At 38.4% G+C, this 19,916-nt stretch overlaps 1 protein-coding gene across 2 annotated transcripts in view; it reads left to right on the forward strand.

Moving 5' to 3' along the window:
* The window catches only part of CERS6 (ceramide synthase 6), a 280,641-nt gene extending 260,996 nt beyond the window's left edge, over positions 1-19,645 (forward strand). Inside the window, exons 9-11 of one of the 2 annotated variants that reach the window (XM_019727366.2) lie at positions 10,193-10,349; positions 10,916-10,939; positions 13,723-19,645. In XM_019727366.2, coding sequence (XP_019582925.1) covers positions 10,193-10,349; positions 10,916-10,939; positions 13,723-13,875 — 334 coding nt within the window. In that variant the 3' untranslated portion in view covers positions 13,876-19,645. The remainder of the gene's footprint in view (positions 1-10,192; positions 10,350-10,915; positions 10,940-13,722) is intronic. The other variant, XM_019727367.2, reaches the window with a different exon arrangement.
* The last annotated feature ends 271 nt before the right edge of the window (positions 19,646-19,916 follow it).

The raw sequence follows: 19,916 nt of genomic DNA on the forward strand, positions 1-19,916 counted from the left end.
ACAGCTAAGGCTCTGCTCGCTGTTCCAGTGTGGGGAGGAGGCAAAGTTATGCAGAGGTTTGCTGCCTAAAGATACACTTGCTCCAGGTTTTAGGCCCTTCATTGGTTCCTTCCTAAAAATGGGGTTTTTTACTTTTTTGCCTTGTTTTCTGCTTTCTTAGTGTCCCTCATATTTCCAGAAGTAAAACTAAACAAAGTGAAACCATTCCTCTTGTTTTGTTAGCCTTAGTTGTCTGGTTATTAAATTCAGAGAAACGAACATGAATCACTTCAGAACAATGCATCTTCCTAAATCAAGGCCTTAATCCAATGCATCCCCATGTATATTATGTGGACTATCTTATATGTGGAGAAAATAAACAGAAAAAGTAAAATTTTAGGTAAATCTGAAAACCTAAGAATTCATAAAGCTGTTTAAGTGAGACTTCAAAGAGGTTTTAGTAATCATCTTGTCTTAGGCCTTTATTTTGTAGATGAGGAAATTAAAAAAAAAAAACAACTCAGCATCAGAGCACCTGCAAAGACAGGAACTGAGCATAGAATAGTTTTTTGACTTTAGTTCACAGATATACTCAAATACTGTCTCTTCTGAGTGAGCTCTCTTCCCACCAACACTCCAAAACAAGTCCAGTCTACAGATTATATTCCAATAGTTAACATTATTTCAATTCTTTTGAACCAATGCTGTGTGATTATATATGTTTCACTGGTCAATTGCCTTGTTATAGTCAATACATGCAGTTTCATATTTGTTATTTTTTCTCATACTTTTAAAGCCTGCAAAGTGAAGTTTTCTACATCTCTTTATTCACTCTCCTAGGGTACCACTTTTTGATGTATTCGTTTCTTGATTTTAGCACCTTACTTATCGGTTTTATCAGCTCTGACTTACTCTAGGGAGGCAATTCTTTGTATTACAGACATGCTTACTGTATCTCTCTTGCCAGCTGGAAACTACTAAAAGATAATGCAGTGCAGTGTTCCTCAAAACTGCAGGCCTGCGATACATTTCCTCTTTGAAGCAACACTTCCAAAATTGTCAGGGACATTTCCTAAGATTGATTCCTGGAAATATTTAAACAAAACACAAAGATATGGAAAAAGTACTGGCAACACTTCAGAGAGATAAGGTCGGTAGAATCTAATGCAGTGTGGCTCATTTACACATGTTCAGAAATGCCACACATCACATCATATCTCCACACACAGAGCTAATTGAGGAGAGATTTAATACAACCTTTCTTTCTCCTCTCCACCTACCCCTACTTTTACCCTCCCTCTCCGCCTTCAGCAAAAGGGAAGGAGTGATGTAGGGAGGAGTGGGGGGCAGAGTCAGAGCAGGGAGCATCATGCAAATTAGAGTTTTCTAGAGGGGTGGGAAGCTGCAATCTCACACTGGGGACACTGTGGGGACAGAGCCAAGAGTTCAGTTTCTACGCTCTCGCCCTCATGTGGAAAGGTGCTGGTTCAGGTAGTAAATGGCCATCAACTGTGACTGGATGGCCATCAGCTGTGGCTAGTTGGCCGTCAGCTGTAACCAGTGAGCCATTGACCATTAATATAACTGCTGTGGCTACGCTAGCAGCAAATGGGCGCTAGCAAGAAGATGGTGGCTGAGCTAGCAAACCTGAATTGCAGATAGCACAGCGGATTGCAGTTAGCAGCTAGCAAGTGGGATTGGTTGCTAGCTGCTTCCTGTGTCTCCAACCCAGCCGCCAGCGAGAATATAGTGGTATGACTCCCCTCTCTATGGCTCCGTGGGTGTTCCTTTTTGGCCTCACCGTATCCTGCGTTCTTATGTGGGGAGCGGGACTAGAGACCCCGCCTGATACCCTGCATGACAGACGCCATATGAAAATATGTAACCCAGAGAGCGAGAAGTAATTATGGGCAGAGTGTCAGGGCCAAGAAGACGTGAGATGTAAGAGTGAGGAAGTCAGTCAGGAAGGAGGTGGAAGGAGGCTCTGTTTACCAGGAAAAACAGATGCTTTTCAGTTTACCTTTTGAACCTATCACCCAGGTGGTGCATGCTTGGAGAGTGGGCCTGTGTTTCTTAAAGAGCCAAAGGATATACATTCACTAGAGAGGATATATATTTTTTCTTTGAAAATGTATAATTAATATTTGTTCAGGTTTTTTGTTGTTGTTTTAATTTCAGATTAGCATATTATTTGATTCATTACTCTGGGAAATTTCTGTTGCCTCCGTGGTATGGCAGAGAAAGCTCATAACCAGGCTTCTAGGCACACAAAAGTAGGGCTTCCCTGAAGTATGGACACCTCTGGGACACACACAGTTTCTAAGATGGCACTGACTCTCTTCAAGCTCCTAAACAAAATGGGTGCAGTCTGATTCTGAGGAATGAAATCCTGAGATTTTCCCTGAGCCAAGACTGACTGGAATCTTCTCAAGGGATTTTAGAAAGCAGAAGGATAGCATTCTCCCCCGGTTGCCAGCCTGTGCCTGATGCCTTCTGAACCTCCCTTTTAGCTTTTATTTGCTACAAGTTTTATCAAGAGTACATATCCTCTGTATATATATGTGTGTATATATACATATATATATATATATATATATATATATATATATATATATATATATGAGGGAGAGAAGACCAGGTGATAATGTATTTAGATTAAAACCAAAAACCACAATATTGTGACCTAGGATAATTGAATACTATTTTGAGATATTGATCTCCTGACCAAAATGTTGGCATTTTATCTGCCCTGCCAACTTTACAGGTTAATAATGAGATTCAATCTAATAAACATGAAAATTCTTTGAACATCTTTCAAATAGGAGGAAGTATTACTCAAGCTCTCTTAAAACAAATCTTTCAATGGACTAGATAGTGACTCATTTTACTAATGCTTTCTTACCATTCATTTCTAGAGATACTTATTTTCAATCTCCATGTAGCAATCCCAGCATGTAGGCATGAAAATGGCTGCTGTGTGCCTCGTCATCTTCTCTAGGCAATGTGCAGACCACATCACTCCCATGGGCTGCAATGAAGGGAAGAACTGGGTACCCACCACATTGCAGGTTCTTCTGACCCCAAAGCCTTTCCCACACAGAAGTTACTATTTAAATAGCTAAGGAGAAAATATACATGGCACCAGAAACTACCTGTATGGGAAGCCAGAATGGAAGATACTCCCCAAAAGCAAGTAGCTAGACCAGCCTCTCTATGTCCCGTTGTAAATAGCCACACGATAGATGAGACCTTCCTACTGGGCCACTAGGCCTCCCCTCTCCGCTTCCTTGTCAGAGCCCAGTGGGGTCCCTCAGGGACAAGTTCAGTGAATGCCACAAATGACCAAGCTTTTCTATTTTAAGCTGAGTTCATTGATGAGACTCAGAAACTTCAAAGGTGAAACGAAGAATCTCACAACCAGAGTTCCAAATTGGTATGTGGTTGTCTTAGTTTTCTCTCATTGCTATGAAAATTACCATTCAAATCCCCAAGGAAAGATAAAAGGGAGAGTAAGGCAAAGAAGCCAAGGGCAAGCTGTGAGCATTGTGTTCCACTTGGGCCCAGCAGCGCTTAGCGCATCATCGGCCTTGCTTGGAATGGGCCCTACAAAGGACATGAGCCCGAAGCCTCCCTTCAGGGAAGAGAGTGCAGGTCTGGGAGGCTCCAGGGCCTGGTCTTCCATCCTGCTCCTCTAAGTGTGGGGGAATGGTTTTATGTTCTCTTAGAGAACTGCAAAAGTGAGTCCCTGGGCTCTCAGTGTCGCTTAGATGGCCCAGCAGGCTTCGTCCTTATTGAACCTTTCCTTGAAGTAAACAATATTTGGAAATATACAGTTGGCCTAACCTTTCCAAAGAAAGAAGCAAAGAGCAGAGCACAGGGCTGGCCCTCCCATCTTCAGCTGAATTTAGAAAGAGATCTTTGGTTTTATATCTGTATATCTTTCACATACATGACAAGGTGGTAGTGAAAGGCATTAGATGATGTTCGGTAATGGAGATCAATCTGTTAGGATGTAAGAGTTGAATGGGGTAGGCCAACGTGGGAAAAACAGTTAAGTAAACCCAAATGGGTCATTTCAGCAAGAAGCACCTCATATGGCTACTAGAGGCCAGATTAGGAGCCCAAGAGATAAAAATCACAGAGAAAAAGAAGCAGGAAGTGACCAGCTGAGGGGAGCACAAAAGCTAAAGCAGCAGATGCATTAGTGTACTTCCTCTGTCGTAATGAGGTAGTGGGTTGTCGGCTCTGTGCATGGGCCTAGGGTGAAAAACTAAGAAAGGTCTGGGTGAGCGGGGTGAAGAGTGAGCTGAGGAAGAGTAGGGCCTGAGGTGGCTTCCAATCCCAGCTCACGGCCCCTTGCTAGATCTGACCTTGGGAAAGTTATTTATATACTCCCTGTGCTTCAGTTTCTTCATCTGCAAAATAGACATAATGGTACCTACTTCAAAATATATATATATATATAATTTTCCCACTGGGTTTATTTCAGGAGGCTTAAATGAGTTTGCGCATATAAAGCCTGGGCCCAGTTCCTGTCACTTCGTTAATGTTCGGTAAATATTAGCTAGAAAAAGTGTTCCCCTGTATGGAGATCTCACAGGGATGTCGAAGGGACTAAGTGAAACAATGTATGTAACGTGTTTGGCACGGTGTTCAACACATAGTAATTCCTCAGTAAAGAGCAGTTGCAGAGAACCAGGTAAAAGTCTGTTTTAGGGACATGTAGGCAGCAAAGAGCTAGGCAGAGGCTTGAAAACAAGCATGTTGGAATCAGTATACACCCTGAAGGACATGGCCTTGGCTAGAGGGACTCAGATTGCAGATCAGGAACATAGAAAGGCAGACCAGTCAGTGGAGGGGTTGGGAATTCAGGCAGGCAGACAGCAAATGAGGCACCAAGAGGACAACAACTGATCTGGAGAAAACACCTGCCCCATCCAGGAAGTCACCAAGTACAAACTTCCTGGGATATCTAAGTCTGGCCAGGCTCTGACCTAAAAGTAAAAATAAATGAACTGACCCCATGTCTCACTCAGATGGGAATCCAGTAGAACTGATGTGCCTATTGCTAAATGAAAGACAGATGGCTCATTCATGTTCAAGTTTATCTTGCTGTTAGGGATAGAGAAATTACTTCTGTGAATGCTACAGACTTCGTGAATCTATCATTTAAGGTAGTTGAGCAACCATGCCGCAAGCTACCCAGAAGCCATCCTCCTAAATGAGAACTTGCTGACACACACCAGTGCCGTGAAGGAAGCTAGCTGCGTGGGGCTGTCATTGAAAGAACATTGCAAGTGCAATTTTCAGCCTTGTAGCAGCCTGGACTACACAACCCTTGACCAAAATGCTGCTTAGTCCTTGAGCCTCTATTACCTTAGAAAAGCCAAAACAAAGAGGGTTGTTTATTACAGTGAATGAATTACCTGACTCCTCTTTATCAAATGTTAAGTGCCTATGGTTTTCTTTCAGAATAAATTTTAAATGCTTTTCTATCAGCATTTACTATTAAATGAACAAAACATGCCAGTAGATTATTGATATCCTGAGGTAGAACCTACTTTTCATTTGTTTTGTGTAGGTCAAATGAACACATATGCCAGAGAAACACACATCCTGAAATACACTGAGACCTGTCTGGGAAAGCAAAGTCAAGGCCATCCAAAAACTGAAGTAAAGAACACCCTCATTTTGACTGAAAAGCAAATTTTCCTTTTTAATGTACCCTCACTGGCATGATGTGTGTTCCTCAAAGTTAGACCCTGACCCTGACTTTACTAGAGAAGCAATCTTGGCTCTCTTTGGATATCTGATATGAGTCTAATAACTGTGGTTTTTACATAGGTCATTCCAGAAACACACGATCCAAGGCTTAAAGGAAGCTCTTTGGTGAGGTAAAGGGGAGAAAGGGCTCAGACAAAGTTTGTGCTTACTATGGGCCATGGTCTCGTCATCAGCATCCACTAAACATGAGAATGGTCACCTAACTTTACATTATTAAATTGGATAATAAATTTAAACTTTGAGTTGACAGGTCATGATTAGAATGAAGAAATTAAGCATTGGTTGCAGCTTTTCGGAATAAGATGCCATTGAAGATCCTTTTGCACTGTTCTGTATGACAGGAGACATCCTGAATTCTGAGGCTTAAGGGGAAAGCAGATGTCGCATTGATGCTTAGAATGTGAATGAGTACGGCCTTAAATATCGTAGTAAAATGAGACAACTCTATGGTTTTTATTGCTTAAAAAAAAAGGTTGTAAACTTTTCTGCATAAATGTATGCATCCCCGCACACCCCGCATAGCCTATATAATAATTCTGTGATGATCAAATTTACCATAAAAGGTAAGCATGAACAAAAATAACTACAGAGCATAGTCAAATTCTTATGATTCATTAAACATCCATTAAAATAACTCATCAAGGCTAAGCATTGGGGTGGTAACAAAGGCATCTGCGAATCACCAGTGAATTGCACAGAGCTCAGCTTTGTCCTGCAGGAATCCATTTCTATCTGAATCATGCAGGAAGAAACACAGACCAGATGGAGCCTCCTCATTCCATTGTTTGATAGGATTCTTAGAAAGGAGAGTGTAACCTGACAATCAAGTGATTGCAGTGCCAGCACTTGCTCACACTTTGGCAGAAGATTCTGGCAGACTAGACCTGTTTGAGCAAGCTTTGTACGTGCATGACATGCCATCTAGTGGTTAAGTGAGTCCAACATTAACGTAAAGGAAAATGGTCCTTTCTGGTGTCATATTACCTCCAGCCTCTTCACCTCTTGATTTGAGCCGCTGTAGAATGTTTTATGCTGTAGGCTAACTGTAATTTTTTTGGGGGGTGGGGGCGATCTATTTTTTGAGAAGCCACATGTTGAACACAAAGTATTGGAGTGTGGGGAGAACATTGATAGAGTAATTATGAAGCCAGAGGTTACAAATTGACAGTGTTTGGCCCACCGAGTACTTATCCATTTTATTGTATTGAGGCATAAGTCACATATACAGTGTGGTACTCAGATCTTCAGTGTACGGCTTGAGACATTTTTACATTTGTAAATGTTTATGTTTGTATAGGCCATGTAATCACCACGGGGATCAAGCTACAGGGTGTTTTCAGCATCCCAGTAGCCTCCCTCATGCAATCCTCCCTCAGCATAAACACTATTCAGAACTCTGTTCTGGAGATTCCCAATGGCATCGTTAATAAAATATTTTAATCATGTTTTAATAGTGTGCCCAAACAGGGACAGTTTCCTCATCTGAAACATTCTGTGGCTTAAATGAAAAAAGGCCCTGTTTCCTGGGTTTCTTTAAGGGTCCAGATGACATAATGATCTCTCTTTCCCCAGTCTAAATCCCCAGTATATTGTTTTTCTCACCAATTTTCTCACTAAGAGATATATCCATTCAGTGCACTGATTGTTTTTTCCCAAGTGTCTCTGCAAGTAACCAAGTCAATTTTCAAAGAAATCCCATTACTTTTGAGCAGAGTGCCACTGATTATCATAGCAAAACCGATGAATTCTGATGCAGCATTGCAGAAATTAATATGAACACCATGTCACCAGCAACTACGTGACACCCTGTTCAAATTAAGTCAAACAAATTGTAATGGTGAGAAAGGTTCTCAACCTATAATCCAGCAACGGCTGATTTGTAATGAATCGCGTAATGCAGTCACTGTTGCTATTTCTATGGGACCTCTTCCTGGTCAAGTTAAACTAAATTCTCTCTGATGTCAAAATGAATAGTATGTCAAGAAGCAGAAGTAGTTCTGAAATAAAATTATTGTTATTATTCCAGAGCTTTCTTGTGCATACCTGTTTATTTAATTACTGAACAAACAAACACACAATCAACCAATATGTCTAGTGAGCCTGTTACTTCTAGGTGTTTTGCAAGGTGCTGGAGAAAGAAAAGATAGAAAAGGTGTATGGGTCCTACCTCACTGCCACGTATTGAACCTTGTTTAGACCAACATGTTGTCCCCGGCCTGCAAACTGGTGTTTAAAGAGATGGCTGCCTCTTGGGATAATAAACAAGGCAAGAATATAGACACTATCCTAATTTATTCCTTTTTACAAATAACTTGTGTTTTTTTCCTAATTATTCAGCATGGATTTGAAACAGAAAAATGTAAAGAGGAAAATATACACATCTCTAACCCACCAAAGAAAGTCTATAATGGCTTTGATTAATTCCTTTCAAGGAAGTATTATTCCCTTCTTTTTCTGTGTGTATGTGCATACATTTATTTTATGGAGTTGAAATGATACGTGTTTTTTTTCCATTATATGAAACTGTTGAAACATGTTTAATACTTTGAATGACTTCATAATTTGTGGAATAAGAATGAAAACTACGTTTTTTTTTAACCATTCCTGTTACTGGAAAATTTGATTAAAATAGTTACAGAGATTTAATGTTTATGTATTTAAAATGAAGTCTTTGACTTTCTACCATACTCAATGGCCAGAATTTTCAGAATATTGTTAAATAATATTGGTGATGTTGGCTGTCTGTGGTTTGTTCCCTGATTATAAAAGCAAAAAAATCTGATGTTTGTTAAATATGATGACAACTGCTTATTTGAGATGCTTAAAAATCAGAGGAAAGAAGTCCTTTGAGTCCTAATAAAAGAAAAAAATCAGCAATATAGAACTGAACATTCCCAGTGTCTTTCAGTGCTGTTGAAATAATTAGGCTTGTACCAATTTGGCCTTTGGATATATAATACATTACATTAGTAGATTTCCTAATACTGGTCCCCCTCCATCAGAAAGAGTACTACCATAGCATAGTGTGATAGGCTTTTAATGAATTGTGAAATTCACTTCCATATTATTGATTTGGGGAGTTTAATGTCCATGTTTTTTGTGCATTGTTCTTGAGAGACGACTAGTGTGGCAGAGTTAGAGACAACACTACGTTCTCATTCTGGTCTATAAATGTGGATTGCTGAAACTGGGGATGGGGAACCCGTTTATGTCTGTTATTCATTCTCCTTTTTTCTTTCTCTCCTCCCAACTGCAATAAGTAGCTTTATTTTCTTTTGTGAATTCATAAAGTACTTTTCTTTACCTCTTGCAAAGCACTCATTATACTCTTATATGAAAATTATCTGTATATCTGCCTTCTGTTCTTGTACTGGTGGTTTGTGTCTTAAATTTTTCCAAGAGTTTTCAACCCCTCCCCCTTGGCCACTAAGTGTTGTCCACCTAACCTCTCCTGTAGGGTCCCAGCAAAGCACTCTATTGGCAGATGGTGGAAATACACTTCGATGAGTTTTGTCAACACCCTTAGACCTCCAAACCAGCCCTGCAGTAAACTAAGGAGGAAAGCTGGGAAGTAAGAGCGATTCCAAAATTCTGTGGTATCGTGCTCCTCTGTGGCAGCAATGAGTCCAGAAGGCATGAGTCAACTACAAAAGGCTTAGGAGCAGACAGTAGGGGTGGGAGCCAAGCACTGAAACCAGCCCTCACATACCTGCCCAGGTAGCTGCTCTGTTCTGGTCCTGATGCTGGATTATAGAAAGAACCATTTACTTCAAATACTTTTGCCCACCTCAAGTATATGCTCTTAAAACTAAGTATATTCATTATATTCTAATAATTTTTTTTTAATCCTTCCAACACTCATCTTAAGTTACCACTTCAAAATGATATTTTTCAATTGTCAATTCTTTCCCAGGGGACAGCTTTCAAAATTAAGGGCCCTCTCAGGACTTCTCTACTAGACTATAAACCAGTTGAGGACAGGAACTAAGTCTTAAGTATGTTCTAGCTCCCACTGTGCTAGGCATATAGTTTAAACTTAGCTAGTGTTTCTGGAACTAATTAATCTTTTTTTTATCTTCACTGTGATGTTATTGAGTGGTATTCAATGCTTCTTTAAAAACCAAAAGCAGCTTCAAAAGTTTTCTATCAAGCAGAGATAGAATCACAACCAAAAACTTAATGGAAACGAATGGAAGAAATGATAACAAAACTAAAGGGGGAGCATAAGTATACTATTCAAGCTAGAATCAAAATGAATGTTTGTCAGCAGGGGAGTAGTTCAGGTGATGACTCTTCAAAATATCTGGTCAGCCTTGCAGAGAGTGAGTGGTTAGTTGACATTGTTGACTTTCTGCTTCTGTGCAGTTACTAGAGTTCCTTTTAAAGCATGAAAAGTTGTATTCAATGATGCCTTTCTCCTTTTCCTTAGGGTGTTAAATACCACATTATTTGAAAGCTGGGAGATCGTTGGACCTTACCCTTCTTGGTGGGTTTTTAACCTACTGCTGTTGCTAATACAAGGCTTGAACTGCTTCTGGTCTTACTTGATCGTAAAAATAGCTTGCAAAGCTATTTCGAAAGGCAAGGTAAGATAAAATTCATCCTTTCCAATATGTGCCAGAAAATTATGATTTTTGGTGGTTCCACTGAATCAACAAGAACATTATTTATTATTTCAAATTTCATCAAACTGATATGTTTTTCCAAAATTTAGCATGACCTCCTGGAATCACAAACCAAATTTTATTTTCTTCTATTTCGTTCATTTTTTAAGTTGTAGCATTGCTTTGCTGGTGACTATTCCCAGTTATCTGTATTTATAATTTTAGATTTAATGGTGATACATGATTTGTTGTGTTCTTTCTCTCCATCTCTCTGCCTCTTTTGGTCCTTCTCTGGTTATACTGAACAGAAATTTAATAACTTCTTCCCTTTTGTGAGAAGGGCTGCTTGATGCCAGTATGCCCATTTATGCTTTTTTCAATAAAATTTAGTTGACTCTTTTGGGCTGAAAAACATACTCATGAGGCTGATATGAATAAAGCTTCTTGAGTCCCAATCCCTCTTTGTAGAGCAGTGACTTTTCCAGAACATTCTCTGTGACATTTTCTTACTTTCGTTGTTTGTTCTCTTCCTTCTGCCACCCTGGAAGGCTGGGAAGTGGAACCCTTTACATGTAAGTCTCTCACAACTCTCTCTCCATCCATGTCCTAGATGCCACATTAGCCTATTGGAGGGGCACTCAGAAGCTTCTTTCCATGTGTATTGTTCTGTCTAATCTGTTGGCACTGATGGAGGCTTTGACTGAGGTGTGGCTCTCACCAGCTGCAAAGGAGCACTAGGAACAGCTCAGTTAACGCCCTTTCGTGTGAGCTTGCGCTGCTAAATTTTGCATGATCCAACAGAGAAGGAGAGGAATTTCTTTTCATTGGTGTTTAACACATTAGCTAAAATCAGAACGAAACCAATGTGAAGTAGGAGAACAAGAACCAAGTTAGGGAGAGGATCAACACAGTCCAGAATGGAGGCCTTACACCAACGTTGCCTGGTCTGCCCTGGACCACAGCGCAGCACTTTACCACCTTGTCCTCACTGAGGTAAACAGAGCTGAGCCTCCCACAGAGGGGCTTGGGACACCTATTCATGTACTATGAAGCCAATTCTCAGTGTCAGCGCTATAGAAATCCAAAATATTTTGAGCAGTTAATTGTTTAGAAGCGCAAGTTTCTTGTTTTTCCTCTGTGACCTCTTACTCTTTGAAGTGAGCGTGTATTTTTATTTTAAACATGCTTCTGTTTTCATTTGGATACATACACATTAAATCTACATTCACAATACTGTCAGTGGGATAACAATAACTGAAGACACGAGGATGCCATGGATTAAATTACTTATGTCCTTACACTATTGCTGTTTCCACCAGACATACTGTCTTCTCTCCAGCTTATGCCTTCAACTTTATGAAGAGATGATCATTAATTTTATTCCAGCTCTCAGGCTTCCAAATATTTTACCTGCCATGGCTGGTCACCTAGGACAGTAAGACTTATCTTGGCCATGGGTTATGGATTCTATTTTCTTGTGGGTTATTTTGAGACATTGTAAATTGTTCCTTTCTTTGAAGGTAACATAACTGTAGATTTTTTTTCCAAATGCAATTCAATATAATCTTACTAAACATTGGAATGTAAATTAATCGGAGAGTGCTCTGAAACTTGAGTTTCTTTTTCTATTAGCAGCTTAATTTATAACTAATGGACTTCGAAGGGTAGTACAGCTCTGCAATAACACCGTCTTGGTGACACATAGTGCTTTTGTTTGTTTGTTTGTTTTGTTTTTGTTTTTTAAGTTAAAGTATCCTTATAATCTAGTCATTTTGGTGTTTCAGTATCCAAATCTTCTTGTAGATGGTCCTTGTGAGTTCAGCCTCATCTCAAGGGACACTGGAGTGAGGTCCATATGTATGGTATTTATTCAGTCATCTCTGGTTAGAATGGAGCAGTAATTCTCAGCGCTTACTTTCTCCTGTTCCTACCCACCTGACAGAGATGACATTTTCTCAGTAATGGTGGCTTATCCATTTGAAATGGCAGTGGATTCCCAGGGTTGTCAAGCTGGAGAGTTGTGGTGGCACAGAGAGAATGTGATGTGAAAAATCCCCCACTTTATTCTAAGGGGGGATTATATATGCCAGTTAATATACCTCCCAAGAGACTTTGTCAACCTCCCCAACCTACCTCTAGTCACTCACAGGTGACTAGATTGGAAACATTTCTATGACACCAGGTCTCTATTGCCACCCCCGTTAGAAAGTAAGTAAACAGTGCTCAGTTACTCAAAGGTCTTAAGGCCTGTTGGGTAAAAGTGCTTACCATAATTTAGACTTAGAATAAAATGTTCAAACTATTTTAATATTAAAAGCAGTAGAGTATTTCCTAAATTTCTCCCTAAATTACTTCCTTGCTCAACATTATGATTTTTTTAAAAGTTTATTGGGGTGACAATTGTTAATAAAATTACATAGGTTTCAGGTGTATAATACTATAATATATCATCTATATCTCACATTGTGTCTTCGCCACCCAGAGTCAGTTCTCCTTCCATCACCATATATTTGATCCCCTTTACCCTCATCTACCACTCCCCTTCCCCCTTCCCCTCTGGTAACCAATATAGTTTAGTGATTTTTTTTTCATTCTTTATGGTAATGTATAGATTTATATCCTGGTGCCTTATGTTACCATCCTCATTACTTAATGAGACTAAGTGGAGGACTGAAGAACTCTGGAATGATGGGAGTCAATTCATGATGGTCCAATCATTAGATTTTCCTTGGGAAATATTTTAAACTAAACCTCACCTAGCAGGTTCCCAAAAAGCTGCCTCCTACTGCCATTAGTTATTATGTAGCATATAAAACAAAATTTCTACTTCTAACAGACATTAAAAACACACAAATTAAATCATGAAACAATGCATTGCAAAACCAAATACGAATGATGTTTTGATGGCCTGAGTTACTGAATATCTCCATTACTGCAGTTAATTGAGAGCTGACTTTGATACTCAAGGAGAATGTGATCATCAGAGTGTAAATTGATTTCGTTTGTACCAAATTCCTATAATGCCCTTCCAGTAGTACCGTATGCCACTTGGCCGGTAAAAATTGGGATTCATGATCTAGTACATTCTCAATATAGGAAAGTACCTTAAAGAGGTCAGCAAATCTAGGCCCCTGTGGTACCTAAGTCCACTTATATTTCTTGATATTTGACTTTGTCACCCAAATTGTATATCTCCAATAAAGTGGAACTTATTACTTTGGCAAAGTTCCTATCCTCTTTGATTTTTTAATACTTGCATCTGTTTCCCTCATGTATGATTGCATGTAATTCTGAGCATGCCATACCTTAATGATTCCTTAGGAGCTGGCTACACTCACCTTCTTGTATTCCACAGGTGTCCAAGGATGATCGAAGTGATATTGAGTCTAGCTCAGATGAGGAGGACTCGGAACATCCGGGGAAGAACTCCCACACTGCAACCACCACCAATGGAACCAGTGGTACCAACGGGTACCTCCTGACGGGCCCTTGCTCCATGGATGATTAATTACTCAAAACTACAAGTCCCGAACAAAGTGAACTATTTGCTCCTGGAAGTATTTAATAAGTTGCAAATGCAGTTCCTTTCATAATATCTCAGCACCAGAAACAAAAATTAGGATTATCAAAGCATTTTTGAATAGTGCACTGCCATATCCGTCTGTGAATGAAGAATTATCATTCTCTATATGTAGGCATGCTGTATGTAATTGACACAAGGGAACAGTTTTGCATTTGTATTGTCTTAGAATATTATTTATTTTTTGTATTTGTTTGTAAATCTGTGGACAAAAGAGGATTTCCTCACTCCTTTTACTCTCTGGGTTCATGACAGAGAGGGAGATGCTCTGTCTGCTTCTACCCCTTTCTACTGCTGTAACCCAGTCTGCTAGGAACATCAGCTTAATTTGTTTATTAGCGCAAGCAAAATCCCGTGTAAGATTCCTACACCGCTCCAAATAGGTTTGCTTTCTTTGTGTCAGTGCCCATTTTGAAGTTGCCTGTAATCTCAGTGACCATTCTCCCAGTATACAGTTTAAACAGGATGAGGTTGGTTTTTTGTCACTCTTTCTGGTCAATTAGTAGTTCCAATTAAAGAGTATAGTTATTGGAGGGCTTTTTAAATATGGCTTTGTTTCAATTTCTTTGGACTAGACTTCATTTCTTGTGCAGACAGCTAAGATTTCTTCAGTGAGTGTGGTAGCTAGTTGGAGATTAACCTGGTAGGTTACAGAGACCTTTTTATTCTCTATTTTGAGGTCAGTGCGCTGAAGGAAGACATTTGCTTAAGGTCACAGTTACAAAGAAATCACTCTTAGGGTCGGGAGTTTGTCCCATGATCTGAGAATAACATAAAACGAGCGGCTGATTGCAACCAGGTTTTTCCACTTTCCCTGTAATTAGTGCCATCGTCTGTCATCTCATGAAAAAAAATAATAAAGAAGAAGCTACGTATACTTTGCGACAGAAAAAAGAGTTTCAAGAGTTGACAAAGGTCACCTAGTACAAAGCACTTTATTGCACCAGCTTTCAAGACAGTGCCCTATCTAGTTTTTATTTTTTCTGAGCAAAATAAAGCCAATGGGAGAAAGACTATTTTACTTTTTGTCTTTTCTTCCAAAACATAACCCAGAATGACTTTCCTGTTACTCAAAAATGAGTCCTTTTGTTTGCTTCTTTGAAGACTTGTTCAGTTTACAGGAATTTTTACTCAAACAAGGCTATTGCCAGAAAAACAAAAATTTGACTGGATAGTGGCAATTGTGAGAAAGATTACTGAAATTAAGTTTCCATCATCATCTACATGGCAGTGTTATTTGTGTATAGTTTAGAAAACCATATACATAAACCAAAGATTTTATCTCCTTTCTTCCAACTTCTAGTAACAGAATAAAAAGATATTACAAATACTTACAAATCAAAAAGACCATCATCTAAAACAAGAGATCAAAACCACAACACAGTAATATAAATAAGCGAATCAGGGCCTAATGAAGACAATAGCAAAATACTAAAGGGTAAGTGTCCTGCTCAGAGCCATTTCAATTCTCTGCAATTTTTTGAAAACAAAGTTTTCTGCTCACAATTTGTAACCTGTAAGATGATAGTTAAAAGAATGCTCCCAAACAAAAACCTTACACTGTAATATTAAATATGTCCCCCTCTAGTTACAAAATGATATGTTTCTGGTATGGTCCATAGTAATCATTGAAGAGGCTTGGAAATATGTTTGCTTATTTATTGAGAAAACAGTACAACTAATTCTTCATGGAAAGCCTTATTATTTTATTTCACAAAACAAGAATATGTCTAGTGGTGTAATTTGTAGATGGGTTTGCGTTTGTAAGACCAATCATAAAACATCAAAAATACTTGTTAGTCATCTGAAATCTGCTAAGATGCAGATAAGTAAAAAGTAACAGCAAGCATGTTATAGCTAGAACATTTTGAGAAGGTGAATTTCTTTTCTTGTCAACTAAAACATGGGAGAAGACTGAATTGCACCTTGCTTCAGTGTCTGGAGCAATCTCTTTTGACAGGTAAAAACAACCAGAGAACCATAGTGTGTTCAAATTTGGATCACCTGACACTTATTAGCACAGAAGAATAATTTCAAAAGCCCAGCTCATAAAATAAAGGATTCGAAAAGTTGCATAAAATGAAGTAATTTGAGTCTGTCCTTAGCAAAGACAAACCTAAACAATCTTGTTTTTACCAAAAGACACTTAGAAGGAGCACTGGGAATACTTAGAGCCTCTCTGGCCAATGGCATTAATTTAACACAGTCCTCAATGAATCTACAGATTTTTATTTCCTTTTACATTTGAGGGGAAACAGGTTTTTTTGACTAATCAAAATGGTGTTTGTAGGCCTCTAAGGGTGAAGAATAATATATCTCTTTCTACTGCTCTCCCATGGTGGCCTGATAAGGCTGAAAGAAAAATATGTGAGATATCTTATCTTCTACCTGTGCCAGGCCATAGCTTTGGAAGTGTATTTTGTAAATTCAACTGTAGATTAGTGAGAGTATTGTTTCTCAATAATTAACTTAGCCTGTGTTGAGATCTCCTTCCTCCTGGTCACATTCAAACTTTCCCTGGGTACAAAGGGGTATGTAGGAAGGAATCTAGAAAAAAGTAATATTTTATTCTTTCATGTTATAGCTTTTCTAGATCTCTTAGTGGGGAAAAAAGTAGAAAATCAAGTAGAATTGGCCTTGGGTCAATAAATGTGTGACCTATGTATGTATAATGTATGTTTCTCCAAAAACGTGATGAAACCAAAATATCACTGACTCATCCTTACCCATTTTCTTTTCATAAAAACCATCCACCATGTATAATAGAAACTTCCCACCTCTCTCTCAACTTCCTGTTCATGCTGCCCACACAGCTGAGAATGGTAGAATTTGTTCAGCCTCTTAGCATTGAAGCTAAATACGGCTGAGTCCAGATCATAGAGTATCTAAGGTCAGTATATAAGCCAAATACAGTTCTCATTTCTAAATTTAGTCATATGACCATTAAGAATAGGGAAATAACTGTCAGTATTTTGGATTATTAAACTATATGTTGGGAAAAAGTGCACATGATTGCTGCTTCACCCCAGGATTTTATTAACATCCAACTCCCACACAGCTGCTACTGTGTTTCCCCGAAAATAAGACCTAGGCAGACAATCAACTCTAATGCGTCTTTTGGAGCATACATTAATATAATACCTGATCTTATATTATATTACATTATATAAGACTGGGTCCTATATTATATTACATTAATATAAGACCGGGTCTTATTTTACTATAAGACCCGGTCTTATATTAATGTTTGCTCCAAAAGATACATTAGAGCTGATTGTCCGGCTAGGTCTTATTTTCGGGGAAACAGTGTAGGTAGACAGTGGTGTCCTGAGGTAATATCATAATGAAAAGACACCTGACACAAATGAACTAGGCAGAAAGGCAGGTTCTTCAAGAAAGCAAGCAGCTGAGTGAGAGAAATAACTCTTTAGTGAGATAAGATTACCCACGTTTAGACAAAATGGTGGGTAAACCTCAAAATGTTCAGTTCTGTTGCTAAACTTTCCATTCTGAGCATATGATAGAGTTTGAATTTGGTTGAACTGAATGCTTTCACCTTAGGTAGAAAGAATCTGAATCTTCCACTTTGTGTATTTCAGCCTCATTGTTATTGGGGCTGAAGCAAAAATCAAATTTTACTTCAGCAAATATGAGAGCTCTTCACAAAGAACTTTAAGGACACCCATAATTGTTCCCAATCTGTTCATGAATTTGCAATGATAGTTATTTTATCCCTTTCTTGGAAATGTTAATGCCAAAGTTGCCTGAATATTTGAGTGCTTTTTCTTAATGTAAAGTAAAAAAGTACACAGAATAATTCTAAAGGTGTTAAAAGATTCTGTTTATCAGTATATGTGATGATGTTGTGATGTCCAGAGAGGCTTCAGTAAATCCTTTGGGAATAAAAGGTTATATGTTTACATTTCATGTGCTATTTGAGGTCTTAAGATTCTAATTAGCTTTTTTTTTCTTTGTCTTTGGCTGATTCCTGCTTTGTAGATAAGTAATAGTAACCCTGAAATATTTCTAACATTCAAATAAGAAAAAAATCAGATGAAAATCAGCCTGATGAAAAAGTGATGACAAATCACTTTTGGTGTCTAAGTAACTTACATGGAAGGAGAAAATGCAGTTAGCTCTTGTTATTTCATTTGCTGTCTAGCATGCTGTCCATGGAAGAATACTCTGAATAATCATAAACAATTCTTGAAGTCATGCAAAATGCAGCAAGATATATTTTTTAATGAAGATATTGTTGTCCCCAGAGTCAATTTAAGTTTCTTTCGGTAAAATAATATTGTGCCATTCTCAAATTACCAAATAGTAATTAGCACTGGTTCACTGTGTCGGCATTTTTGTTTTTCATAGGCCAGAACAGAGCCTTGTGATTTGCCTTTGTGCGCAGAGTCTCTGCCCCTCCCCTAGGGGGTGCTCAGTTGATGTTGAAGAGGCATGTCCATTTGTCCACTCTGTGCTGTTGGAACTCCTCTAATAAGTTCTCAGAGGGAGCATACCTGATGCTGGCTTTCATGGAATAAATTGTATTAAAGAGTATAAAATATTGTAAGTAATTTATTAAGATCTGCAGACACCCAAAGGAGAACTCCAGTGTTTTCCAGGTATTTCCAGCTTGAATTCAACCTGAAGCCTTTGAAAGGAATGCATACCAAATGGCCACATGCTAAGACCCCATCAGATCAAAGAAATAAGGTCTCTGCAGTCAGATGGTATATCATGTCATGTCTGCACCAGACCAGGCATTCTCAAGATTGCCCAGGAAGTGATGGGAGGGGACCGCTAGCCTAATATATGTGTTGTTTGTCTCATTCACTCACATTCCTTTCAGCCTCCTGGAACTCTTGATAAAAGGAAGCCAGAATATTGTGACCTTCCTGCTATCAATTTCCCAATAGGTTTTGGGTCAGTTGTGTACTCACACTTCTTTCTCTGCCTGATGCCATTTTTCTTAAAAAGTATTGTGTCCTTTTAAGCCTGTTATCTTTAACACAGATCCATGAAAGCTTGATTTCCTATTTTGGTGTATGTTGCATGGCCTAGAAACCAGGGAATAACAGCTGTTGGTATGATTTCTATGTTAAGTGAAAAAAGCAGATTTTATAGAGATAATTTTTTTCTTTTGGATCTACAATAATTTCTTTTAAACTGTCATTGTAAAACTGCCCTTAAAAAATTGGTGGTGTTTAAAGATTAGTTGCCAAAGAAAAATTAGGTCTGTAATAGGAACAGTTATGTGGTGATTCTGGAACTTTAACTTAGAGCTTCATTAATTTAAACATGAAAAACACCCTTCAAGTTTGAGTTCCGAAAGTTTCGTAAAGCCTCTAAACTCATGATTTTCATCAACTCTTTGCCCACGTAATCAGTTACCTCCATAGTCATTTGTTGTCATGGAAGGGGGAGGTGGTAGTTTTGGGATTTGATTTCTTTCAGTTTGCAGTGAGAAATAGGATAGGCTAACAAAACCTTTTTTTCTTGAGACAATTCAGTGCTTGAGCATCTCTGTCAGAAACGGAATGATGTACTGTTAGCTGATTAGAATTATTTTATGTATTGTTATTGTGTTTTGCTGATTTTTATATGAAAATATAATTATTCATCTTTGATCTCTGGAAGCAGTCATAATTATGAAGATCATTTTACTTTGGAAACACTTTCATAATAAAGATAAGTATTAAGAGTGCAGTGTAAATGCCCGTTTCTGTGAGCACTACCCAGCTTTTGTTGGTGATATGTCACACCTTCCTGGACAAGACTTATTTCTGGGCTTACATCATCTTACTAGTTTCAAAAAAGCCTCCTCAAACTCCAATAATCGTTATAATTACTGAGCAAGTATGTTTTGTTTATATGATATATATATAATAGATATACATTTCTTAGCTATATATGCATGCATATATACACACATATTAGCTATATCTATAATATATATTATAAATATATATGTG

Source organism: Rhinolophus sinicus, linkage group LG01 (assembly GCF_036562045.2).
Source record: "Rhinolophus sinicus isolate RSC01 linkage group LG01, ASM3656204v1, whole genome shotgun sequence".
In the NCBI taxonomy this organism is placed as follows: Eukaryota; Metazoa; Chordata; class Mammalia; order Chiroptera; family Rhinolophidae; genus Rhinolophus; species Rhinolophus sinicus.